The 27,531-nt window shown below is 39.0% G+C and overlaps 2 protein-coding genes across 3 annotated transcripts; one reads left to right on the forward strand and one right to left on the reverse strand.

Annotated features, from left to right (window-relative positions):
- Nucleotides 1-1,021: 1,021 nt before the first annotated feature.
- Nucleotides 1,022-16,634, forward strand: LOC5503961 (regulator of G-protein signaling 17). Of its 2 annotated transcripts, XM_032372203.2 has the most exons (6): nucleotides 1,022-1,139; nucleotides 1,297-1,508; nucleotides 10,941-11,032; nucleotides 13,643-13,705; nucleotides 14,688-14,916; nucleotides 15,413-16,634. In XM_032372203.2, exons 3-6 carry the CDS (start codon nucleotides 10,944-10,946, stop codon nucleotides 15,578-15,580), a joined length of 549 nt encoding a protein of 182 aa, XP_032228094.1. In that variant the 5' UTR covers nucleotides 1,022-1,139; nucleotides 1,297-1,508; nucleotides 10,941-10,943; the 3' UTR covers nucleotides 15,581-16,634. The 2 variants fall into 2 exon arrangements, with proteins under 2 accessions (XP_032228094.1, XP_032228095.1); XM_032372204.2 differs by lacking the exons at nucleotides 1,022-1,139; nucleotides 1,297-1,508 and adding an exon at nucleotides 4,773-5,030.
- Nucleotides 16,635-18,289: 1,655 nt separating this feature from the next.
- On the reverse strand, nucleotides 18,290-26,115 carry LOC5503943 (transcription elongation factor A protein 2). The gene is made up of 9 exons (XM_001624843.3): nucleotides 25,954-26,115; nucleotides 25,060-25,131; nucleotides 23,763-23,871; nucleotides 23,423-23,653; nucleotides 21,310-21,348; nucleotides 20,831-20,985; nucleotides 20,482-20,628; nucleotides 19,615-19,686; nucleotides 18,290-18,611 (listed from the first exon to the last, which is right to left on the reverse strand). Exons 1-9 carry the CDS (start codon nucleotides 26,020-26,022, stop codon nucleotides 18,603-18,605), a joined length of 903 nt encoding a protein of 300 aa, XP_001624893.1. The 5' UTR covers nucleotides 26,023-26,115; the 3' UTR covers nucleotides 18,290-18,602.
- Between the last annotated feature and the right edge of the window lie 1,416 nt (nucleotides 26,116-27,531).

Raw genomic sequence — 27,531 nt, forward strand, 5'->3', positions numbered from 1 at the left:
CTACCCTTCACGCCATATTAGGCGATCCCTTCCGCTACCCTTCACGCAATATTAGGAGATCCCTTCCCCTACCCTTTACGCCATATTAGGCGATCCCTTCCCCTACCCTTCACGCCATATTAGGAGATCCCTTCCCCTACCCTTCACGCCATATTAGGCCGTCCCTTCCACTACCCTTCACGCCATATTAGGCGGTCCCTTCCACTACCCTTCACGCCATATCAGGCGATCCCTTCCCCTACCCTTCACGCCATATTAGGCCGTCCCTTTCCCAAACCCTTCACGTCATATTAGGCGATCCCTTCCCCTACCCTTCACGCCATATTAGTCTGTCCCTTTCCCTACCCTTCACGCCATATTACGCGGTCCCTCCCCTTACCCTTCACGCAATATTAGGCAGTCCCTCCACTTATCCTTCACGCCATATGAGGCGATCCCTTCCCCTATCCTTCACGCCATATTACGCGGTCCCTTCCCCCATCCTTCACGCCATATTAGTCGGTCCCTTTCCCTACCCTTCACGCCATATTAGTCGGTCCCTTTCCCTACCCTTCACGCCATATTAGTCGGTCCCTTTCCCCATCCTTCACGCCGTATCAGTCGGTCCCTTCCCCCATCCTTCACGCCATATAAGTTGGTCCCTTTCCCTACCCTTCACGCATCTGATGAGCCTTACCATTTTTTCTTGTCCTGAGTCGGCGTCTAGGATTGACAAATTTGTGCTTGAAAAAACCCGCTTTCTAAGGATGTGGAAGTAACTCTTGCAGTTGACAACTTTTCACCCGTCATCGGCTGCGCACTATTTACGCTAATTAAAAGTTGTCATTTGGAGCAATCTTTAAAAATAAATCAAATAAATTTGCCCTTGATTTGAAAAATGTCGAGAAGCTAAACCGGCATGTAATGTATTTAGACAACTTTGTATATTATTATATTATATGGGATCCGGATTCTGTTTTTGTCTTTTCCGCCAGGCTTTCCTCACTCTTCGCCCAAACATGAAACCACAGGGAACCCGTACATGCCTTGGTCGCTCACTAAAACATAGCAACCAGTAAACGCGGCAAAAGAAATCGTTTCTTATTTTATAACTCGAGAAATTCATCTAGCACCGTCTAGCCTAATCCATGCACTAGAAGGTAAGCTCACAGTTCAGGTTTTGTCTGTTGAGGAATTCTCTAAGATTACTACAGGTTAATGTGTTGGAAGCTCCGACGAACACCGAGCTCGCAAGTTAAGATGGTGGTTGTGTAGTGTCTGGTAACCTTTCAACCTCATTTACGTTATTCTATCTAGATGAGAGCTTCGTCATCACTCTATCGTTCATTTTACAAGCACAAGGACCTAGAGACTCTGCCACACAGCTGTCAGCTTGTCTTCGCCGTGGAATAGATAAATATACGGCACTTCGAATTTAGTTGTTTGGCACAACTTCGCTTTACCGTCGCCCTTGAGATAACAGATCTTGTGAAACTAGACGTAAAGATAGCGAAATGTATTTCTAACACGTAAGTACCTCTGTGTTTTATCGCCTGTGATATCTAAGAACGATTTCCTGTTGTTAACCTTTAAATATATAGACCTTTACAGAATTTGGATGCTGTGTCGATATTTTGCTGATGTTGAAAAGCAAGCACATGTCCATAAAAAATAAATTGATATTAGGTTGTACGTTTGTATTTCTGACCAAAGCTAGAAAAGTTAAGTTCGATATAACCTTATCTAAAATTATTTTCCTAAACCACTACGCTAGAAGCATAATTAGATAAGTACTGTTTATTTAGTCCTGAGTGAAAAATATCTGCTTTTGTTTACATTAATCCGTATAAATATACCTACAAAACTACCGGTTTTATAATGCTTTGAAATATCAAACCGAGGGAATTAACCAATTTTATCAGTACCCTATGATTAACGATGCTTTTGTTTTCAGTGTATAATTTCCAAGAGCATAAAAAGTTGTCTTAAGCCTTATTAATTATACACACAATGTAGTTAAGCAAGACCATGGCAGACCGAATTCTCCAAACATTGTCATAAAACCATTCATTAACATCAATATTTTCTTATTTATTACCTTTCTCTGGAATTCCAGGGTCCAATCGCCAGGAAAAGAGAACCATCTTGTTTATATTTTAGATTTGCTACTAATTTAGAGTTGCTATTTGCCCAGTTACTAAATATGAGGTCAGCTTTCAAGGCATAAGGGGGGGAGGGGGGTAAGACATAAAACAGCAGGTAAGAGAATATACCTCTTCTGCATTTTATGGTAATAACATAATATCTAGGCTGGATTTCGAGCGGATGGTGCATTTTATGGTAGTAACATAATATCTAGGCTGGATTTCGAGCGGATGGTGCATTTTATGGTAGTAACATTATATCTAGGCTGGATTTCGAGCGGATGGTGCATTTTATGGTAGTAACATAATATCTAGGCTGGATTTCGAGCGGATGGTGCATTTTATGGTAGTAACATAATATCTAGGCTGGATTTCGAGCGGATGGTGCATTTTATGGTAGTAACATAATATCTAGGCTGGATTTCGAGCGAATGGTGCATTTTTTAAGGTTCCTGTGAAAATAGCTTACTTGACAATAGCAGAGAAAATGCTGTCAAAACTCTTTATTTCCTTACAGCCTTTTCAATTATTGTATTTTCTGTTATTTAAAATTGAGTGTGCACCTGGGATAGGGGCTGCATACTTGTTATTTAGATAATCTTACTCGAAATCAGGGCACATTTAGAAAATAAATTAGGAATAAAATGCGATAATGGTGGTAATAATGATGATGACGATTATAACGGTTTCTCCAAACAATACAGAGTACAGAACTTGCTTCGATACTCGTAGAACCGTATTTGTGCCAGCACCAAGGAGGGTCCTTCATCACTCTCGCCGGAAATGTTTCCTCTTAATGGGGACACCAAGCAAGAACACCCCGGGGGTGGGGGGTGGGGGGCTCTCCCTAACAAAATGTACATATGCTCGTTGAGAAAAGGAATTTTTACCCTAAAGCATAGCAAAATGGGTGTGGTTTCTGGATTTTTTTACCTTAAGGGATAGCAGATAAACAAAAGAATGATCAAGTTTCTGAGCTTTATTAACGACTGATTAATGAATTTTATTAAACAGAAAATCTTACAAACTGTAACAGGAGGTGTGATTTGTATTTTTCGGGGTCGAATTTTATACCCTAAAGGATAGGACGAGCATATGTTCATTTAATCCCCCCCCCCCCCCCCCCCTGGGAAGGACGACGACGACGGCTAGGACCGCGAGATTGAAAAAGATGCGTTCGCGCTTGGCGATCATTTCCAATTTATCGCAATGGTATATATTAGGGTCAGAAAGAGATATATAAACTAAGGATGTTATTTCTAGCGAAAATAGTTAAAGGAATTTACAGAGCAAACTTCCGCATCCACAATTAACCGCGCAACTTTTAACGTGTTTTTTTTTGTGGTTTGGTGGGAAATGGCTGAAATTTTTTTGGACGGAACGGTTTTCACGTGCAGCTATTAATTTTTTTATCCAACTCCAATGTTTCTGTCGTCGTCCACGTTGTCTTGGTCCGTAACTTACATCTGACGGGAACGAAATGACTTTTTTATCTGCGCGAATTGTATCGCTACAGTAGATACTTTTCATTTCATGCCTTTTATCGGTTGCTTCGCCATTCCTTTTACCCGATGCTTGCTCGTTCGATATTTTTTTCTAGAAATGTTTGCTTGCTCGATTTTTTGTGTGGATTTCATTACCAACCCATCAGATATCAAATGGTCTTCCCCTTTGTATCAGAGAATAACTGATCAATTAAAACCTCTTGTTTTTGCTTCGGATTTTGCCTTTTTCCCTTTACATTTTGAATATCATCACAAATCTTGCTATTACAATATTGTTGGATAAAATCTAGAATTTTTTTAGCCCCGATCACTTTCTCGTCCCCGAATAATATATTGTTAGGGTTAGGATTGCTTTGATTCTACAACAAGGTCGCATTGGGGTTTTTCATCACCGAGCGACTTTTTATTTAGTAATTTTGGAATGTCAGACATATTCAATTCCAGGAGTTTACTAGATTATTCGTTATCCTGTACTATTATTATTAATTTTTTTTAATGTCTGATTTTCTTACGGTCTGAAGAATACAAAGCACTCATTGTTATTACGTATAAATATAGTTTAATTCTTTCCTTGAATTTTAATATTGGACGAAATTTGGGAATTGAAATAAGAATATGTTGTTTAGGCCGAGTGTATTGGGCATGTTGTGAGGCAGTAAAATATTGGTGAGTAAACCTGTACGGGAATCATATCCAAGTGTTCGTTTGGATGAATAAAAAGGGAAGCGCTATACTAAATGCGAAGGCCATTACCCATTTTCATTTTGTAAATGACAGTTTGCTTGCAGGTGCTATTGTGGATTGCTAGACAATGTCACTAAACTCATTTTGAAATATAAATTTTGTCATAGAAGTGATTGTTCATAAGTTTAAACACACGAATCCATCCTAGAAAAAAAATATATATATATTCCGATCAAAACGTGTCCCATTCAAAAAAAAATCTCATTCCATTTTTTCATTTAGCCAAATGACTGAACTGTATGATATATAGCGAGTAACATTTTTCTAATTCACTCTTGAAGGAAGCATTTTCATTGGACTTCGCTTTGCTTGCTCATTAAATGTGTTCTTTTTAAACATGTACACAACCAGTCGAATCGCTTTTCATTTCGGTTCCTCATTATCATAACTGCGAATTAGGCCGTTCAAAAAATCTGCTCTCGCTCGCCAAGTTGGTACAAGTCGCTATGGTAACGAGAAGATGATGGATTCATGTGTGGGGCGCTGAATTCACGTATGTTTTCGACGTAAGATTTAGCGAATATCACGGACAACAGCGCGGAACGAAACTCCAATTCGCGGCGAATCTCCGTAAAGCAGTGAACTCCCAGGACTCGAGAATGTCGTGGCGGCCAAGCTCGATAAATAAGCGCTGTGATTAACTAGAGATTGCCCTACGGTAAGAGTTACAATTTGGCGAATTGGAGGGGGCCCTTGCAAAACATTTCGGTAGTTTGTTAAGGTACTACCTGACACAATCGACGTTTTCTTACCACACTTTGTTCCATATGCCAATACAATTTCGTTCGCCCATTTTTCTATCCCTTTTTTTCTTATTTTGTCGCAGTGTGCGTTTCAGCGAGCTTAACAGCACCTGTGGTTTTAAATATTTTTCTACCGGAAAAGTTATATTTCATAGTACTGATTCGCTATGTTTTCTACTCGTTTTCCCTTGAGTTGCGTTCAAGAGGCGTCTTAAGAGACGGTGTTAAGGAGGCTTACAACTTTAAAAAAATGTCCCGATTTCGAAACGTGAGCTTAAAATGATCAATCACTTAAAGTTTATTGCGACAGAACAGAGTCGAGCACGGGCTATAAAATACGGTTATCGAAAGCCGTTTGCTCGGCATGTAGGACCTTGGCTCCTTTTTACTGGTCGAGTTATCTTCCAAACGCCAAACGGAATAAAAATGTAATGTGATGATTACTGTAACTTTAGTCAATATTATACAGCGATAGGTTTTCCAGACAATAGGGAATTTATCGGTTGGGTTATTTCTCGAGGGGATCTTTAGTTTAGTGGCCTAAATCCTTTGTTGTTACATTCTCAACCGAAGATGCGTGTTGTGTTGTTTCTGTGAGGATCCCTTGATTCCAACTTGTGTGCATAAAATATGGTAACAGAATGTTTTTTCACTTCTTCCCTCTAAACTAATCTCTTGAAAAGAACTCCTTACATTGATATCGTAAAGAGAGCGTGTTTAGACGATATCCTAACTTCTTATCTTTTAAGTACGAGATTCAATCGATTCATTTTTTCCAGAGCTCTCATTTCGCAACAGTTCGGGTTTAAATGAAATTTTAATATTGCACGAGATCCTTTGGATAAAAACTTCACCGCGTCCGTGTTTGTAATGAGCGACCAAGAAGACTGTATTTGCCTTTTAAATTTGCATATACTTTGTTGGAATTATTTTCATAGATACTTCCTAGCAGATCAATGTTCCAACTTATAATATATTTGAGTAAGTCTGACCTTGTAAAAGGGCTCGACTTGGCTCGAATAGTTCAAAAAATATTTAGCTTTAGTTTTAGCAGAATAAAAAAATTCTGGTGTTATAAGCAAATATGCCCAAGGCATTGATGTTTTCGACATCATTATTTCGTTATTTGATTTCCGATTCTTGCTTAAGAATTTTAGATTATATGGGTGCAGTGCATTTAAAGCAAGTGTGTTAGAAGCTACCTTTTCTTATCTTGATAACACTCAAATAGATAACAACTCATAATTTTTTTTTCTTGAATCGGTTAAATATTCAATCTTGCATTCGCTCGTTTTTCAAAATAACCCTTTTTTATTTGTCTTCCATCATATGCATATACATTTTCGAATGTAAATCGTGATCTTGGAAATAAGAACAAAAGTTTTAAGTGATATTGTTCTAGAAGTGATCGTTGCGACTTATCATGATAGTAGCTTTTGCTAAGTCTTCTCTCTCTGAGTATAAAAATGATGTAAATTCTCAACACAAGCTTTTTTATATTTTTTTTATTATTTCATTGATAATAGTAAAGCATTATGGCTAGCGCGACAGATGGTAAAATTGTATTTTGTCTGGTTTATCAAATTCAAGTTTTCAGTAGTCCAGACTTTCCTTTTTTCCGTTCACTCAAAAAATCATTGAAAACATTTCTTCACCTGAAAACTACGTCAAAACATTCAGTCCTCTTGAAATTATCAGTAATGAGTTTTCTTTTATTGAAACGATGCTGTTTAGCATTGATTAGTATTCATTTGCTAGCTCGGCGATATCAAATACTAAATGTATGACTAGAGCTAGGTCATTGATGATCTAGCTCTAGCCCAGCCTTGTTTTTTTTAATTCTGATTATCTTTTTGACATTTTCAAAGGCATATTGATCATTTTTCTTTATTTATTCGCTTCAATCCAACATTAAATCGCATTCCGTTTCTATAGTAACCATATGTTGATGACATATATGTATATTCTTATACTTGTCAATTACAGATTTTTATCAGCCTTTGTTCACTTTTGTTTTTTGTGTATGCCTTTTTTTACTCTCCTTTCCTTTATAGCAATAGTTCAATTGTTATAGTTTATAGCAATAAATGCAATTGTTCTACTCTTTAAACGTTTTTTTTTTTAATGCTCAGACTGCCAGCTTTTTTCTGAACTTCTGACTGCTAAAGTGTTCCACACTTCTTTGCATGCAACCCCCGAGGTACCAAGGTGCTCAAGATAATCTTTCATATAATAACTTCCCCTGTAATTGACGCGGTTATCAGTCGATACAACCCTTTGGGTTTTAACTCTGGTCTCATTTCTAGTTGTTTCTTTATCGTAACTGTAGTTGCGTGAATGTTCCAAAGATGATATCTGGTCAAGAAAATTGAACACCCAGGGATATAGCCACATAAACAAAGTAAATCAGAGCGCGATTTTACATTCCTATATAATTGTAAACCATGATTGGCACATTCAAGCGAGTAATTTAGATACCGCTATTCAAGTACCAAACTTCAATTGTGAATTTAATTTAATTTAATTTTTATTTGCAAATAGCCCGTTACTTTCGGTAAAAGTTTAGGAAAGTTATGAAAGTCAGTACACATACATTCAACGGCATTGAGCGGAAGTCAGTACACATACGTTGAAATACTACGAAACGGCATTGAGCTGAAGTCAGTACACACACTTTCAAATACTTCAAAACGGCATTGAGCGGAAGTCAGTACACATACGTTGAAATACTACGAAACGGCATTGGGCGCAAGTAAGTACACATACGTTGAAATATTACAAAACGGCATTGAGCTGAAGTCAGTACACACACTTTCAAATACTTCAAAACGGCATTGAGCGGAAGTCAGTACACATACGTTGAAATACTACGAAACGGCAGAATAGAAGAAGCGCGCATGCGCATGCCTACCGACACCCTTCAAAGTTATACATCATTAAAAAAAAAACGTTGACTCACAGTAATTTGATGTTTGACTCAATAATGTTCGTATGTTTCGTAAACCTCGAACTACATACCCAAACAAGATGCGCGCAAGCGCTCTAGCGAAAAAGAAACCCAGAAGTGCATGGGCTTAAGGAGCTACCGCTGGCAGGGTAACCACGCACTGCCTGAGTATTTGTGCTGGCACCCGACAGGGTCTGGGTGGGGTTAACCGACTAGCGACAAACGGGGTCTGGATGGGGTTAACCGTCTAGCGACAAACGGGGTCTGGATGGGGTTAATCGACTAGCGACAAACGGGGTCTGGGTGGGGTTAACCGACTAGCGACAAACGGCTTAAAAAGTAACTGACTACCGACAAAACATGAAAAAAACTAGTGACTAGCGACGAAAAAAATATTTGCCGACTACCGACATTTTATCATGGTATTTTTACTCTTTACTTCCATCGTCAATTTACTTAAATTCGCCCATTTTAGAATCTGTACTATGTATTTCTTGTTGCATCAACTTTTCAGTCAATTATTAACCCATAATTAAGAATTATAAATAAGTTATTAGTTACTAATCAATCCTAAATAATGTTTAATCTTGTTTATACGTGAAATCAACAATCATGGTAAAAATCATTGGGACATTGTCGGAATTTGTCCAAATTCTAAAAAAAAATGAATGCAAGAAAACACAAAACTCGTTAAATAATATTTACAACCCCCCTTAGAACCCCCCCCCCCCCCTTCAATGTTGCGTCAAGTGTTTTGGCGTTGGCATCATCCAACCTTGAAGAGGGGGGGGGGGGGGAGACGGAGGGGGGTAAATGGCGCGTTCCATAAAGTATGTAAAAGCAGCACTCAAGGTCTCATACCTTGGACGTTAAAACTCTTTTCGTGAAGTCCTTAAACGCTAAGCTAATAGTCAATAGAACTTACTTTATTATAAAACAGTGCTGATTTGGGTTATTTTGACATTATAGGTTCTGTAGGAGCATTCAACTCAAAACAAAAATGAATTATGCGCGCACGCTTTTTTAATCGCATCGGAACCCTGTGTCCATGTGACCACGATTGTAGGTCATGTGACCACGATTGTAATACAAAAGCGAATAAATGCTTAGATTCACCGACTACCGACAAAGACCGATAATTCTTACCGACTACCGACAGATTATGGAAATTTTAACTGACTACCGACATGCAAACCACTCCATCCAGACCCGATTCAATAGACCATGAGCTTTTTTTCATTTTGTCGACATTTTACTTTAGAATTTTTACTGTTCTGCTACCCCAAATCAAATGTTCGCGTCTCTCAGACCGTGAATCATAACAGTAGTAAAACTTCCTGTGTTATAATGTTATCTGACCATGAGTAGCCAAGTTAAGGCAAGTTAGCATTCTAGTTTTATCGCGTTTTATCACCAGCTTGCGTCAGTTGATACTCAGACTGAGGTAGACTCTCACTTCGCTAAATCGCGATGAGAAACCTTGGTAACCTCTCTTCTCACTAAAATAACACCATTTCCCCTGGCTTCGCCTCAAATACGTTTACTTTAGCGCGCATATCCCTATGGCTTGCATATTATGGGATTGTACTGATTTTGTCGTGACTCTCCAGTCGCGACTCTCCAGAAAATCCACGATTACTTTCATTAGATTCTTAGCCCAGTTCATTGCTTCTTTTAAACAAATCCCATTACTATGACGCCCGTCTCGCCCTAATCAATTACAACTCCCCGCCCTGTCCAGTTTCCCTGCCCTAATCAATTACAACTCCCCGCCCTGTCCAGTTTCCCTGCCCTAATCAATTATAACTCGCCGTCCTGTCCAGTTTCCCTGCCCTAATCAGTTATAACTCGCCGTCCGACGTCGCCATATCATGTTTTCCTGCCCTAATCAATTATAACTCGCCGTCCGGCGTCGCCATATCCTCATGTTTCCCTGCTCTAATCAATTATAACTCGCCGTCCGACGTCGCCATATCCTCATGTTTCCCTGCTCTAATCAATTATAACTCGCCGTCCGACGTCGCCATATCCTCATGTTTCCCTGCCCTAATCAATTATAACTCGCCGTCCGACGTCGCCATATCCTCATGTTTCCCTGCTCTAATCAATTATAACTCGCCGTCCGACGTCGCCATATCCTCATGTTTCCCTGCCCTTTCGGCAGTTGTTCGGCGGAGAGCTTCTGTCATTGAGTCATATCCATATACATGTTATATACATGTTAGAGTAACAGGGGGAAATTGATTCAGAATTTTATCTAAATGGCAATTGGGGTTTCGTGAGAGAAAAGAGGCATTTTCTGTTCTTGTTTACCGACAAAATGCTGCTAAACTATTAATAATTGATAAAAAAAACTCTTAAACATTGGTCTAGCCATCATCTGATTGAAGGTACCTCAGGTGTGATGCACATTTTTCGCTCGCAATGTTAACGTCTAGCGTGTTTTACAAACAAGAATGTTTTTTATCAAGTATGTATGTAGTGATTTTCGTAGCGCGTCCCCCAGTGTCTTGTTTGTAGCGGCCTAGGAAAACGTTCCTCATAACAAATTTTCTTAACACTTCTCATGGTATCGCGGAAAGTTTGGTTCTAGATTATTTTTCTTTGAAATTTGATGTTTTGGCATCTCTTCGCATTTCCAAAAACCTTAGTTAAATGTTTCTTCAAGCAAGCAATAAAACCAGTATAGTATACCTTAACTGGGTAAGAATTCTCCAGCTTTCTACACTTCAATTTGGAATAACTGTTCTTCACAAAAAAGGGATTCTGAAACCTCCGCTCAATGGTTAATGGCTTTATCTTTGTTTCGCCGCTCATTGGACAATGGCTTTGCCTATGTTGCGCCGATCATTGGTTAATGGCTTTGTCTTTGTTGCAGCAAATGGGTGGCTGTGCATCGCAAGTTGTACCAGAAGAGGTTGCTGGGCAACAGCCACGAAAACGCGTTTGGTGTGTTTGCTGCACCGTCCGGTAAGCCTTCAAATCTAGACGATTCGGTTCTCCACCAATGCACTTGACAAATCTATTTCCCTCTAAGAGAATACTGATGTGACATGGCAAAATTGTGGGTAAACAGCTAGGCTGAGGATTAAGAGCCTTTTCGGAGTTATAATTGATTTACAATCGTCGATTTTTTAGGGCCGAATTTTTGTACGCTCATTCACAAGTACAAGTAGAGGTCTCTTTTCTTCGCGAACGCTAGACCGACGAAATACAAAGGAAAGAGACCTTTGCTAGCAGGAAAAGAGACCCTTGCTAGTAGGAAAAGAGACCCTTGCTAGCAGGAAAAGAGACCCTTGCTAGCAGGAAAAGAGACCCTTGCTAGCAGGAAAAGAGACCCTTGCTAGCAAGAAAAAAGAGATCCTTGCTAGCAGAGACCCTTGCTAGCAGGAAAAGAGACCCTTGCTAGCAGGAAAAGAGACCCTTGCTAGCAGGAGAAGAGACCCTTGCTAACAAGAAAAAAGAGACCCTTGCTAGCAGGAAAGTGCCTTTCCGCCCCCTGAGAGTCGGATACGACGCTACAGAGTTTGGTGTCGTGTATGGCTTTCCTCTTTAAGGGCCTGATATCACAGCTTGCAAATGCTTTAGTCGACTGCTATGTGACTAAACTATTTTGTGACTCCGTTTTTTCACAATGTTTGTTTGCTATACGGACGCTAGAACGTAATCCCAGAGTCTTCCGTCCTAAGAATATTTTTTGAGCGTTACGATTTAATCTGATAAAGGTTTGGCTAGCGATCAATGCAGCGGTTTTTTGTCACTTTTTTAAAATCCCTTTTTGCAACATGACTATGTTATGTATAGCAACAATAGGTCTGTCTGTTTCCGCGAATGCAATTTTTTACTTATAGGTGTGGTTTTTGACGCACGCTTTATGAATAAAATTCAATCCTGTGCCTGAATCCCATTGCAACTCAACGTGTAGTACCTAGTTAATCAATTATTGTCTTTATCCTCAAACGCGTGTATCTATGGGGGGGTACGCAGGGTGCGCGTCTCCATCTAGGCCGACAAAAAAGGGGGCATTTCCTATTGAAGTTCCCTGCTAACAGAGGCCGCCTTTCCTGTATTTCGCTAAAGAGGCCTCTGCTAGCAGGGAAATTTTGAAGAATTGTCATACAACAATACTATGTGTACAACATATCATAGCTGTGACTGTAACCCCCCCCCCCCCCCCTTACAGCAAATCCTGATTACGCGCCTGTTCCCGTTGGATATGGCACCAAGGAAGCATATAGATATGCAGTGCGAGCCCCGGGCGTGGGGGAACAGTTTGCAAATAGCAGCGGGATCATGAATTATTTTTTCATTGTTTTGTTCTAACAACCAGGGGATACTCGCTGATATGTGCATTGCCTCAAACCGAGACTACCACTGTATTCATGCGTTCTTAGTCCGTCTGTTGAATTGAAGCAAAATATGAAAATCCAAAGGGTGTAATGTGTGTTTTACGGGCATCCTCTTTCCATCGTGGCTTCATACCGTGCGTGCCATTGAAACGTAGCTAGGATTCTTCAAAAATAATATTTTCGCGCTCTTTGCAAGTTTAAAGAATAGAAAACCGCTGTTTTATTTATTTGTTCTCTTTAACACAGCAGTTCTTTGCCTAAAATTAATGGGCATAGTTTTTTTCTCTTTGCACAGGGTTTCCTTTCATTGTCACTTTCCGTTCTAAAAAATGTAAATAAAAAATATTTAAAAGCACTGATAGGCAACTCACCAACGTTTTGGTAACGGTGCCTTGATCAGGGATAACGGGTGAATATTATAAGTAACGCATAGGAAATGATCTTGTCATAGTTATGATGCATTATCTGCAATCTCTGTCTTAATATTATATTTCCTGTCATCCGAGATACGACGTATTTGCACTGTTCTCCATGACAATGGTGAGGGAGATTAGTGACTTATCCTAAATCCTAGTATCTAAATCTATTATAAGAAAGGATAGGACGTTCATATGATATACGTTATATTCAAATCGGATTACGTACCGCACGACAGTAAAAACATCATGTCTATCTCACCGGTCACCCTGTGGTGCCGTAGGTAGGGGGTATGTTACACACACGTGACTGTCTGCAATAGGGGATCACGTGACGTTTTAGGTGGCAAACTAGCACACGCTCGGGCTTTTAGCGGCAAAACAACAGCAAGGAAAAGCAACTTATTCAGCGCTTTAGAATAGGGCCAGCAATGTTTTTCTGTAAGGGTTAATTTTTTTTTAGAGATTTTATTTTTTCGTTTTTCTCTGGTGTGACGGGCGCATTAATTTCTGTTTATTATAGCTTGTATTTGCCACCGAAAACATAACGTGATCTCTTAGCGCAAGTCCCCTATTATGACACAAATAAGTGTCACAAATGATTTTTGAGTATCTCAAAAAGGATGCACCTAGCTATGGATTGGATTCTTTATTTTGAGATAAATCTTTTCAGTGCGTGCAGATGTTTGTCCATCGTTACTTTCCACGCTTGCCTTACTGTGCATTACTGAATACCGAACATTAACAAGCTGCACGTCATCCGTTCGCGACAAATTCTGCGTTTAACATGCCATTTGTATCCTTTATTTGTACAGAAAAGAGAACTCCTCCGTTAAGTTGTTGAACAACTCAAATGGAAGTGCCTCTGAAATGACAAAGTGAGTATGACATATTGTCTCCAAACACTCGAAGGTGACGTCAAATTGCCATATCTAACCACAGACATTCAGATGATCTGACGGCCATCTTTACTTCCTATTTGGTATTTGAACTTCATCGTAGAGCCATTGACAGCCACACCTTATTGTATTTATTAAAAATTGGAAGACATTTTTTGAAGAAATTTCGAAAACAAAGTTTATATGTTATTTACGACATTTGATAGCAAATATCGCAATAGCTTTCGCAAATCAGCCGATGGAAATTGTACTTTCTCGCTACTTGTATTTTGCTCTAGGATGACAAAATGCGGCTGACAGGGAATCTTGGGACAAAGACAAGTGGCCGCTTTATAGGGGTTAATACAGCATTCAAGAGAAAAGTAGATATTTTTGGACTTTGTATAGTGGTCGCTACATAGAGGTTGATACAGCATCCAAGCGAAAAGTAGATATTTTTGGATATGTATAGTGGTCGCTACATAGAGGTTTATACAGCATCCAAGAGAAAAGTAGATATTTTTGGACTTTGTATAGTGGCCGCTTTATAGAGGTTTATACAGCATTCAAGAGCAAAGTAGATATTTTTGGACTTTGTATAGTGGTCGCTACATAGAGGTTGATACAGCATCCAAGAGAAAAGTAGATATTTTTGGATATGTGTAGTGGTCGCTACATAGAGGTTTATACAGCATCCAAGAGAAAAGTAGATATTTTTGGACTTTGTATAGTGGCCGCTTTATAGAGGTTTATACAGCATTCAAGAGCAAAGTAGATATTTTTCGACTTTGTATAGTGGTCGCTACATAGAGGTTGTACAGCATTCAAGAGAAAAGTAGATATTTTTCGACTTTGTATAGTGGCCGCTTTATAGAGGTTACCACTGCTGTTGATCCTTTCACCCACTACCCATGCTCTTTTCCCCATGCGCTTTTGATCATAACTTCAGAAAAGATAGCATTACCTTTGCCGTTTCTTTTAGACCAACAATAGACGAAATGAAGAATTGGAAACACGATTTCCATGCGTTGCTAAGCAGCAAGTACGGCGTTAATCAATTCCAAGAATTTCTCCGCTCACAGTATGGCGAGGAAAACCTTTGTTTCTGGCTGGCCGTGGAAGACTACAGACGACTAGAGGACAGGGAGAGTCGACGAGATATGGCTAGGATGATCTATGAAGATTACGTGTCAACGCTGTCGCCAACAGAGGTAACTCTTATGAATACAGTCAAACCCACGTTGTCAGATACTTACTCCCGGGTGTCCTGTGGTTTACCAGCCCTAAATTATGTTCTCAAGTCGACTGGCTCATCACATCCTTACACGGCCAACCGCAACCACAGGTATCCGGAGTTGAAGACCGAACGTGGGCAAAATTGTTACTAAATACGCTATATTGACAGTTGATTGTCCCTTTTTTGCACAGAATATTGTAAAAGAAAGAGAGAAAGTAATTTCAACTTTGCAAGTGCGAAAATACAACACATACATTGCTCTGCATTCCTGCCAAGATCTACTTAGTTGACCACAAACAAAATGTTAGCGAAAATTGCATACAAATTGCATTGCATTGCGTTATCATTGCATACAAGCATCAGCGCAGTGCATGCTGGGTATGTTGTTTTGTCCAGTAATATGCCGGCGCTGTTTGCACTTGAGTTTAGTGATTAAATAGTCTAAACGTGTATCATCGTATAATTCGTAGATAAGTCTGGACGCCAAGATCCGCGCCACTGTGGACAAAAGTATGTCTGATCCGGACCAGAACACTTTCGACCCTGCACAAGACCACATCTACACGCTCATGTACCACGACTGCTTCCCTCGATTCATCAAGTCGAAACATTACAAAAACCTCATCAAGTCCTCATAGGCGCTTTATGTAGACATAGTGTACAGCTTTTGCTCGGGCCGTAGCAAGTGGGGTGCGTGGGAGACTGCTTTGTCGTGATACGGATTGTTGAGTGCTGTCGACAGCGAGGACTTATGTTAGCGTATTGCAATTGTGGCAAACACTACATCAGTGTCGTAGAACTGGTGTCGACCTCATGGTGGTGCTCGTTTTGCAACCCAATAGAAACAATATGTTGTTGTTTACATCCATTGTTATCGGTTAAGGTGGCACAAGGACGAATTGCCAGAATGAGTTGCGCGGAAAAAGACTAGGACGAGAGATGGTCAGGTGTAGAATTGAAGGAAAACTCTGGTTTGTTATGTCCTAGAGATGGTGCGCAATGTGATGTAACCAGAGCGGAACATATTAACCTCTCAATGGAACCTCGGCTTGTTAAACTGGTCCACTTTTATACGGAGAAGCAGAAACAAATTAAAAGATCTACAGTCATCAAAAATTGCATGTCAATGTAGCTACGAAAACGGGGATATTTTAGTTGGGTGTTGGTGAGTTTTATATCAAAATAATGTATATAACTGCGGTAATTGAACATATGAATCATATACGAGAGAAAGTAGACAGAAGCAGTTAGAGATATATATATAGTAGATTACGTAGTTTAGTCTTAACATTTTGCTGAGGAAAACCCCATTTTACACAGCCTTTATACAAATTGTCCTCAAAAATTATGTACATATGTGGTTAATGTTTTACCGAAGTAATAGGGGTTCGGGACGGGGCTAATTTATTACAAAATTGATTTTGAATTGGCTAAAAGTTACCATAGTTGTATAGTGATAAATAGATAATTGTTTATAGATACATATCATTCCTTCATTTCAAGAAATTAACGATGGGAACAAAAAAATTAGTAGAGAAGATTTTTCCAGTTCAGTTTTTCATCGCGAACCAAATCCGTAACTGCTGAACCGCTTTCTGGCTCCCGTCGATCAGACAGAAGCTGACAGGCATTTTAGGCATTTTGTCGATTGGGATCCGTAAGCGCAAGTTCGTCTGGTGCACATTAGCAAAATAAGAGCGTTATCTCAGTTTTTTACATGACATGTTAACATTGCATTATTGCTAGAATTAAGTGTATTCATTTAAGTGAAATGTCGCTGGTGAGTTGGAGAATTTTGTCGCCGTGACGTCATGCTTATGTTAAGTCACTAGTGTGCACTAGGCTTTAGTAGCCGCCCTTAGTATCACAACAGCTTCTGAGCAGATAGTCCTGGCTCCGCAAGTTGACACATGAAGAGGCCAGGCACGGTAATAGTTGCGGGTCGCGTGTGAAATTTTTAGTAATAGTTGCGGGTCGCGTGTGAAATTTTTAGAAAATTATTTACGAATTATCAAATACATTTACGGATGAAATGTACAGAATATATATAGGTATATATATATATATATATATATATATATATATATATATATATATATATATATATATATATATATATATATATATATATAATATATAAATCTTCTATTGATTACAAGTAGACAATCTAAAGAGATGATTATAAATAAACGGTTACCTTCATGTACGAGGCCATCATTTAAATTCCTTCCCGAGACGCACCGAAATCACTCTTTATCATATTTTTATCAATCTCTATCACACTCTTGACCACGCTCGTTATCACACTTTTAATCACTCTAAATCGCACTTTTTAACTCTTTATCACAATTTTTATCACTCTTTATCACACCTTTTATCACTCTTTATCACACTTTTTATCACTCTTTATCCCATGGCTCTAAAGTGGCGGACTCGGTCAAAATGGGAAAGGGTTAGACGTCGCATGTCCTATGCTAGGGGCGATTGAGCAACGCGACATTGTTGATGAGAAGGGTGCGATTGTGCAATCATTCCTTTGCAAGTGAGTCTTAATGCGAGGTAAAACGAGCAACGAAATCAATCAAGTTTTCTCGCAACAGTTGCTGAACGTGTAGTAAGCGATGTTGCGATATATACACCTACTTCAATTAATTTTACTATAAGAAAATGATCAATGGCAAACACTACTGGCTAGGGAAAACAAGTCTTTTACTGGTTATGACATTCAGTGAGGATAAATTAAGTTTGTTGCGAGGCTCTTGTAATGAATGGACGGATTTTTAATATAAAAAAAAACATTGGCCAAACTACGTTATAGGTGTAAAAATAGTATTTATATATATAGCGCTTATACAGTGTAAACCATGTTCTAAGCGCTTCACATTTAAAATCCTATTACGTATAGAATGGGAGGAAATGAGGAACAATTTTCTAGTAAGCTCACATACGTTCAGCAAATCATTTCAGGGCAGAGAAAGAAAATACTATCCTTGTCTCGATCGGGAATCGAACCCGTTTCAGGAGAGGTGAGAGGCCCCATACGCTAACGCAATAACACACTGAAAACTTGTCTCCCAACAAATCGGTTTATTGCTAGTTGAAAAGTAAAAGTCTGTCGTACTTAATCAGCAAAACTTTATTTTGTTGCTTGTACAGCAACAAAGAGAATTTATTTGCAACCAAAATCAACACTTCCAGAGCTTGTGATTGGTCGAGAAGACTTGCAATAAACTAATCTGTTAAGAGAGATGATGCTTTGTCGGTGGTAAAACGCGCAACATTTTTCTTAAACTCATTTGGCAAAAGCTACAAGACAAGTTGAGCATTTCGGATAAAAGACAAGTCAATGACAGTTTTGTACACATACTTTTTCCATCTATACATTTAGAACTTCACCAATAAGTACATGATATATTACAATGATTTTAAGACTGCTTCTGGTGACCCCCGATTGCCAAAAAATCTCATCTCAAGAAATCTTTCGAGGAAAGTGCGTCAAGTGTTGACCTTATTTACCCCCATAAAAATCTCTACAAAACAGGAGCCGGGGAGGCGGTTTGGGGGTGGGCAAGTCGCAGGGCTGAGAACAACCAAGGGAACTTGCTGACGACGAAGGGATCTTGCCAACAACCAAGGCAACTTGCTGACAGTCAACAGCAGCTAGCAAAACTGCAAAACAAATGTGTGATTAAAGGGTGGGGGGATCATTATTTGATATATTTCTGGCAGTCCATAGAGGGGGGGGTTAACCCCCCTCAACCCTCAACAATACAACAATAGATAAAACCCTTAACCCGTACAACAACAGATTTGCCATACAACAACAGATTTAACATACAACAATAGATTTACCATACAACAATAGATTTACCACACAACAACAGATTTACCATACAACAATACATTTACCTTAAAACAACAGATTTACCATACAACAACAGATTTACCATACAACAACAGATTTACCATACAACAATAGATTTACCATACAACAATAGATTTGCCATACAACAATACATTTACCTTAAAACAATAGATTTACCATACAACAATAGATTTACCATACAACAATAGATTTACCATATAACAATACATTTACCATACAACAACAGATTTGCCATACAACAATAGATTTTCCATACAACAATACATTTACCTTAAAACGATACATTTACCTTAAAACAATAGATTTGCCATACAACAATAGATTTACCATACAACAATACATGTACCTTAAAACAATAGATTTACCTTAAAACAATAGATTTACCATACAACAACAGATTTACCATACAACAACAGATGTGCCATACAACAATAGATTTACCATACAACAATAGATTTACCATACAACAATACATTTACCTTAAAACAATAGATTTACCATACAACAATATATCTGCCACACAACAATAGATTTACCATACAACAATACATTTACCTTAAAACAATAGACATACCATACAACAACACATTTACCATACAACAGATTTACCATACAACAACCATACAACAATAGATTTACCATACGACATTAGATTTACCATACAACAATAGATTTGCCATACAACATTAGATTTACCATACAACAATAGATTTGCCATACAAAAATTAGGTATACCATACAACATTAGATTTACCATGCAACAATAGATTTGCTATGATGTCTCACCTTCCATCGGTTCCCACAGTTCATACAATAAACAAACGTTGTCATTGGCTCGTCTGCACTGCGTGTTTGTAGCTGCAAGAAAAACAAGAGATATCAAGTCATGTCTTTTATAAATATCTCACTCTTAAGTTCATAAGGTATGTATGCTATGATTGGTCCAGTACATACTGTAGATGACCAAGATAGTATATATGCTATGATTAGCCCAGTACATAGATTACCAAGATAGTATGCATGCTATGATTGGTCCAAACACAGATTACCAAGATAGTATGTATGCCATGATTGGTCCTGTACATAGATTACCAAGATAGTATATATGCTATGATTGGTCCAGTACATAGATTACCAAGATAGTATGCATGCTGTGATTGGTCAAGAATCAAAATAACTTGATGTAATTTTTTTAGAATGAGTCAACTGGTTTGATGGGTTTGGCTGTATCAGCAGGTTTTAGGCTGATTCAGGTGCTTGTTGTTATTAAAAAAGAAATAGAACAAAGTTTCCTATGAACCATCACTTAATCAGGCTCATACCTTGGATGCCTTTTTTATCTAGTTCACTTATGCTTTATAGTTTTGTCTACAAATAGCACGTCCATTGTGAACCGGCAATGGACCTTTCCACTGTTGTGGGGGGAGGGGATGTGCACCCCCTGCACCCCCCCCCCCCCCCCCCGGGAATGGGTCTGGCTTAATAAAAGCACTGGCGAATACTTAGCTGCACAACAAATAAACTGGAATCACTTGCTCCCAGGGTATTATTTTATCTCCCTGCGGAGCTACTATATGTGGTATATGGTATAATAATATCAATAAATAAATATCACTGCATTGTGATGAGTGATGATGTCACAGTCGTATAGACCTGGTTGTATGTTGTCTCCCTCTTCCCACATCGCCCACACTTGAACAGATTGGTTTTCGTGCCAGCATTTTTAGCCATCTGTGCTTCCCGGATGCCTTCTTTTGTAAACTCCTGCCGGAGTTTCTTCATTTCGTCGCTAGCCATTTCCTGAAATGGGGAATACAAAATAAGAAATTCTATTTAAAGATGTTGACATTTTGACCTTTTGACCATAAGATGATGATTACCTAGTAGAACTGATATTGCCATGATGGTAGTAAACTGTAGATATGTTGGTGATTTGTAGAACTACATCTTAAACTGATGATAGTGATAATCACACTACTTGAAACTGTTGTTTACTATATACCTCTGATGTCATGACAGCAAGTCTCGCAGGGGATATCTCTCCTCCTAGCACGCGGACTTTCAACATTGGATTCTTAGGGTCCCTGAGGTTGTTCACCCGTGACCTGATTCGCTGTTTGTATTTTACATTAGTGTCCTTAAACTCCTCAAATATAACTAAGAAAAGGTCAAGGGAAAAACTTCCAAAAAGTCATTATTCAAAGCGAACATTCACAACTACTTTCACCTTAATAATTATATTTGTTCAAACAAAGATGTGGCATTTTCATAACTCTCATAAGACAATACAGAGATAAACTGGAAGGCAACACAGGGATTTCAAGTCTGTTAGCAGTCCACTTATAATACGAGTTTTAATTACAAGAGAATTGACCACATTACCGACAGTATGCTGTCACGGCCACTACAGCCTTCTAACTAACCCACTCTGACTTGTTTGGAGTGAGTGGGGGGTTTGGGTGGGGACATTTAGAAGGATACGTTGTTCACAAGCAGCTGCAACCTCCTCTGGTTTCGTGACTGCAAAAGCAAACAAAAAAAGTAAAAACTAGCCTATGCGTAGCTAGACTTGCAAAAAATATCGTCTCATACCCTCTATGCAATGGTGGTGATAATCGTGTTCAATGACGTCACGTCTTTAGCAGAAAAACCTATAATAGTCTCTGATTGGCCACTCACTTAGTAAGTTCTCTTGGATATTTTGATTGGCTCAGATTTGAGATTATCGAGTGGTTCAAATATGGAGAAAAATACTGCGACTCTACCACCTATTCGTGATAAATCTGTCCTAAGATCAGCCTTAGAAGTTGTGTCAACGTTATTTGGGATAGAGAAACCACAAAGAACAAGAGAAGGCTATTTCTACTTTTCTGAACGATGATGTGATGTCTTTGTGAGCCTTCTACTGGCTACGGACAGTTTTTCATTTACCAAGCAATTTTGTTATGTAGTTATTATCCAAAGAGGGTAGTTTTTTTTACAAATTTTCTCCTTTTAAGCAGCCGATCATGGCAACTCCTGCATATGTATGCGCTTGTGTTGTGTACACTGAAATCTAAACTTTCGAGTTCACTTCGAATGCTGAAAGTTGAGAAGCGCTTGCTATCCATGATATACCCTTTTTTATCTTTCTCAAGTAACCTCTTATAAAGAGTGCAGGTATACATTAGCAGAATTAAAATAAAGGAATGTGCATTTGGAAAATAGCAGCATTATAGGGCGATAGGGCTTTGCAGGATGAAACCTGAACATGTTTCGCGTGAACCCATGCACAGCTGTCAAATTAATTTATCAAATTTATTACAATGGCCTCACGGAACACAATAACCATCACTATTGCGTAGACGCTACGAGAGGATAATTTCCTGAGTCAGCGGCTAAAAGTAGGCTATGAAGAAACATGCAAAGCTTACATACAAATTCCCATATACAGGAGGAAAATTATCTCCCCTCTAATGTTGAAAGCTGACCCTGTCGCCTCATCAACCAACCCAGGACACGAAATGATCCCCAACTTACCTGGGACCCGAAATGATCCCCAACTTACCTGGGACCCGAAATGATCCCCAACTTACCTGGGACCCGAAATGATCCCCAACATACCTGGGACCCGAAATGATCCCCAACTTACCTGGGACCCGAAATGATCCCCAACTTACCTGGGACCCGAAATGATCCCCAACTTACCTGGGACCCGAAAGTACCCCCACTTATCCTGGGACCCGAACAATACCAAGGAGTCCCCGAAATCAAAGTGAAAGCAGAAGAAATCACTTGCAATTCTTAAAGCATAATTTAGTGTTTACAGCGACTCTTAAAAACTTAAATTTCAATTGCCCCTGCAGTAGACCCATAAACAGAGTCCAAAACAAATACATAACTTTTGATTGCTACTGAAAGGAGTACAACATAAACATAACACAGCCTTGCCCAGAACAACCAAACCTTCCATCACACTCTAAACATTTGCAGTTACAACACATGACTCTGACACTATAAATCTTGTTTCCGGTAAACATCACCCCTAAAAATACATATTCATTTGACAACCAAACATGTATTTCACCACAAAATCCATGTTCAACCAAGATAGTATTTATCGACACATTTTAGGCAGGCCCATTGGCTTCCTACGGAAATCAGCATGTCTTACCTGTGGAGACTTTCTTTTTATCGCCTGTTATGTATAAATGATTTATTCACGCCTGGTTATTAAAATTAACATCACAGGAATTGATATTTGACCCCAATTTCTTTTGCAACCACTGTATTTCCTGTCGTAGCAGTCATAGCCAAACCTTAATACTATGGTTTTGGTTAATGTAAATTTCCTGATTGTAAAACAATTTACTCTAAAGTGTTTTATATGTTTTAATAATTGAAAGCCAATCCTTCCACATTCCTTTTGTTTGTCCATTACTGCAATTCCTTAGGGTTCATTTTGGGGACTCCTGGGGATCGTTTCAGGTCCTGGGACCAGTTGGGGAACTTTTGGGGACCGTTTCGGGTCCTGGGATCATTTTGGGTCCTGTACAGTCCCCTTCTTCAATTTAGCACTTATTTGAGGAAGAGCACTACGGTAGGCCTGTCTCACCTGCTTCAAACTCTCCCTGAACCTGTAGAGAGTTGACGATCATCTCTCTGCACTTCCCTCGAACAGACTCATCAGTGATTGTATTTGGGAAGGAGATTGGTTTGTTGTCTTTGGGCGTGGTGGGTGCGTCTGAAGTGTCCGACTTTGTACTGAGGGCGGGGGAGGTACTTCTGCTGGATTTCTCACTGCTTGCTTTACCATTGTCAGCTTTCTTGTCAGATCCACTTTTTTCTATAAAGTGACAAGAACTTTTTCTATAAAAATAACAATATTTTTTCTTATCAAATGGGACCAGTGGTTGCAATAAGAATTGAAAGATTAAATAATATATTTCACATACCTGGAAGGAGCTTTTTCCACAGTTTGATCAGACTCTTTGCTAAGGTTTGTACATTGCTGTTGTTGCTCTTTTTTCTCATTGTGTTGACAGACATTCCAATCCTTGTTTTCTACAAATTCCAAATTATAGATTAGAGATTTATATAAGCTTGAGGTTTCTCAACAGCTGGTCTATCGTCTACCATGCCCTTTCCCCTGATTAATTTAAGGGTGTACTGATTTTAGTGTTGCTCAGTAACAAGGTTGCTACGCTGGCAATGTTGAGTGCGCACACACATAGCGGGAAAAAACTTTTGGAATTTGTTTTTAAACTGCTGTTTCATCATGTGAGATATCTGTGTGTCTGAGCAGGCCGACTGTGCACGCGCGGGCTTTGTTTCACTTCCGGTTCTGCGTTTTCTGAAATAGCTTTTATTTTAGCCATTCTATTTCAAAATTTTTTCAGTATTCCTTTTTATTGAAATCTCCTTTATAGAGCCAAGCATGGATTTAACGTTAATCTAACAGAAACGAAAATTATATCAAATAATCTGGATTTCAGGACCTTTGAGAAATCATTTAAGACTCATACCTCAATCATTTCTAAAACGCATGCTTGGCTTAATGCACCCATCTCTCAAGATTCATAGAACATATTCCATAATTATTTTCGAGCAAGTTTACTTGAAATAATTGTTGTTGTTTTTGTATCTAAGACGTCACAAGATGTCATGGGGTAACCTCATCATAAAAGTGAGCACACTTGTGTTGGTCAACTTGGCAAATATCAGACCCTTTATGACTTTTAAGGCTTTTATGCTATGTTCACGTTTCCTTAGCAACAGATGTCAGTACACCCTTAAGCAGATGAAGACAACCTTACCAGGCCCGTAGCCAGGATTTTGAGCAGGGTGGTTCGTTTTTCCATTTCAGCCGCCCAAATTTCTGGTATACCCCTCTCCTCGCCTTATTACATTATGCAATCAATCTTGTATTTAAAATGTTATAAATAGGGTGCTTTTTAACATATAGCGATAATAATAAAGATAATTATTATAAAAAGATTTTTAAAGTCATTTTAAAGACATATTGATGTGCACGGTATATTTCCAGCCAAACATTATATATTTTTGTTTGTTCTGAGCAGACCTTCAAGTTGGGTCCGAACCCCCCAAATCCCCCCCTGCCTGCTGTGAGCATAATGTCAGACATTTGCATACAATATACAAAGCTGACACGACAATTCATGGGATCACTTGCCTCCCTTGCATATTCAGAGTATTGGTGTATTGACAGAAGATTATGCCCTAAATACTGACCTGTAGGCATTCTAGGGTAATTGGTAGATCTTTCAGTTTTGTAAGTAGATCGACTGCCTCTTCAGGTACCATCTGTGGATAGTACATTTAAAGATTTATTGATTATGATGGTTAAAAAAAGGTCAATTAACCCAGATGTATAAGCCTAGGCTAATCATACTTTACAAAGATGTCTGCTCTACCTTAGCACAGCACTTGATAGTCATGTAGCATCATCTGATGTATGGACTAGCTCAAACATTTTCCTTAAACGTCCCAGAGTTGCACATGTTTGCTACTCTGTCTGGTCACTATTGTGCATGAATCATGCTTTTTGCAAATCAAACCTCAAAATTTATATAATACAGTATTGACCTTTTAGTAAAAATGTGCTAAACCAAGAGTTTTGGGAAATGTTTTCAGGCTTTGCCACCTTGTAAAATCTATGCCTATGATTAATTTATATGTATTTTGATTTAGTTTCCCACAACCCCCAAGGGAAAGAGAATGGTATCTGCCACCCCCCCCCCCCCCCTCTCTCTCTCTCTGTCTCTCATCTTATAATTGCTTATGGCTTAGGCATCCATTTTATCTAGAAGAGCTCCAAGCACAATTTGATCATGGAGTTCTTTTAGAATATATTCTTCTCTGATACAGCTATATTTGTTGGTTACTTACTTGAAAATAAGCATAAAGTATATTGTCGACGATACAACTCATAATAATGACTGCTTTATTCTCAATAATATCTGGCGGTTTAACGAAGCAACTAACAGAGCAGTAAAAAAATTAAGAAACTCCAGGTCGAAGGAGAGGTGATCAAACACGATCACACAACGCGGACTGCACATGGTTGTTGTGCGTGTTTAACGGGCTTACGGGAAAATGCACAGATTCGGAAACTTTGCGCCTTACCGCTGAATCCTGGCTCACAATCTTCTCAAGCTGTTTTCCGATCCTGCAAACTTCCTCCTCAAGACTCATTTCGGCGGTTTTATCGAAGAAACCGGGGAAATGGTAACTCTCACATTGGAGCCAAAATGGAGACCTTCTAACACATTGAGCCAGCGATAGCTAACCAGCGGAATTCGCCCAACACAGGGCGACCAAAGAGTCCCGGAAAAAACTCGCGTGCGCGTGACAGATCCCAGCCGTATAGCGTGACAGAGTTCACCAAACGCACGAAATAGTATTAAAAAACTAGTATACACCTACTTCAATGAAGGTTGTCAGTGCACATGGCAAATGGCGACTCGCAAATGGCAGTTTTGCGACCGAAAGTAACCATGCGTCTCGAAGAATATGAATAAATCAAAAGAATTATCCATTAAAGGTTACCAATGCTTGGCTCTGGCATTGCTGGACTTTAGTTTAACACCTTTAATTTTACGAATAATTTGTACCCATAAGCCATTTACCATTTGTCATTCGCCATTTGCACTGACAACCTTTAGTGAAATAGGTGGGTACAGCTAGAATACGACTGGGCGCGAATGGTTCACAGGGGCGTACGCAGCCTATAGGCCTGCAGTCACTGGACTGCAAAATAAATGGCGATCTTATTTGCATAACGAGGGGGGAAAATCAAATCTTTACTCATTCATTTGTATGTAGGTAGTTTTATATATATGATAAGAATAAAAACTATTATTTTTTTAATCATGGTAGTCTACAGATGATTTCCAAACATATTGTTATGTCGTTCGGTACCACGCAAAGACTGAAGTCCTATTTTAGATCGAGGATGACAGAGGATCGTGTAATAATCTCAAAAGTCTGACGCATTGGCGCCAATTTCAAACCCAAAAGCAGGAGCTATGAAATCTTCAAGGGGATGCGGGATGAGGGGCCACGCCCTCATTCGGGAATTCATATATTAGTTAACTTAGCAAATTAACTTACTAGTACTAGTAAATGAAATTGGGGACGAGAAAGTTTAGTGGTATTATTTTGAAATTTTATAGAATTTTAAAATTTTATAGATAAAAACAGACTAGTAAACAAAATTTCGGGGCGAGAAAGCAATCTGACAACTCGCCCGAGATTTGGTTTACTAGTATAATAATAACTATACTATTAAATGAAATTACGGGGCGTAAAGCAAAAGCGACAACTCGCCACACGAGATTTGGTTTACTAGTAGTAAGTAATTATAATACCGAGAAATTACGGGGCGTAAAGCAAAAACGACAACTCGCCCCGAGATTTGGTTTACTAGTAGTAATTAATTATAATACCGATAAACTACGGGGCGTAAAGCAAAAACGACAACTCGCCCCGAGATTTGGTTTACTAGTAGTAAGTAATTATAATACCGAGAAATTACGGGGCGTAAAGCAAAAACGACAACTCGCCCCGAGATTTGGTTTATTAGTACCAAGAAATCATAATACCGATAAATTACGGGACGTAAAGCAAAAACGACAACTCGCCCCGAGATTTGGTTTACTAGTACCAAGAAATTACGGGGTGTAAAGCAAAAACGACAACACG

Source organism: Nematostella vectensis, chromosome 4 (assembly GCF_932526225.1).
Source record: "Nematostella vectensis chromosome 4, jaNemVect1.1, whole genome shotgun sequence".
NCBI lineage: Eukaryota > Metazoa > Cnidaria > Anthozoa > Actiniaria > Edwardsiidae > Nematostella > Nematostella vectensis.

What these genes read in the sequence shown, in the direction of transcription:
- LOC5503943 (XM_001624843.3), bottom strand. Translation starts at nt 26,022, where the DNA reads ATGAGTCTTGAGGAGGAAGTTTGCAGGATCGGAAAACAGCTTGAGAAG. An exon ending in TTGTGAGCCAGGATTCAGCG is followed by an intron (nt 25,132 to 25,953) that starts GTAAGGCGCAAA and finishes TACTATCCACAG; the next exon opens with ATGGTACCTGAAGAGGCAGT. An exon ending in TTACCCTAGAATGCCTACAG is followed by an intron (nt 23,872 to 25,059) that starts GTCAGTATTTAG and finishes TGGAATTTGTAG; the next exon opens with AAAACAAGGATTGGAATGTC.
- LOC5503961 (XM_032372203.2), top strand. Translation starts at nt 10,944, where the DNA reads ATGGGTGGCTGTGCATCGCAAGTTGTACCAGAAGAGGTTGCTGGGCAA. An exon ending in TGTGTTTGCTGCACCGTCCG is followed by an intron (nt 11,033 to 13,642) that starts GTAAGCCTTCAA and finishes TTATTTGTACAG; the next exon opens with AAAAGAGAACTCCTCCGTTA. An exon ending in AGTGCCTCTGAAATGACAAA is followed by an intron (nt 13,706 to 14,687) that starts GTGAGTATGACA and finishes CGTTTCTTTTAG; the next exon opens with ACCAACAATAGACGAAATGA.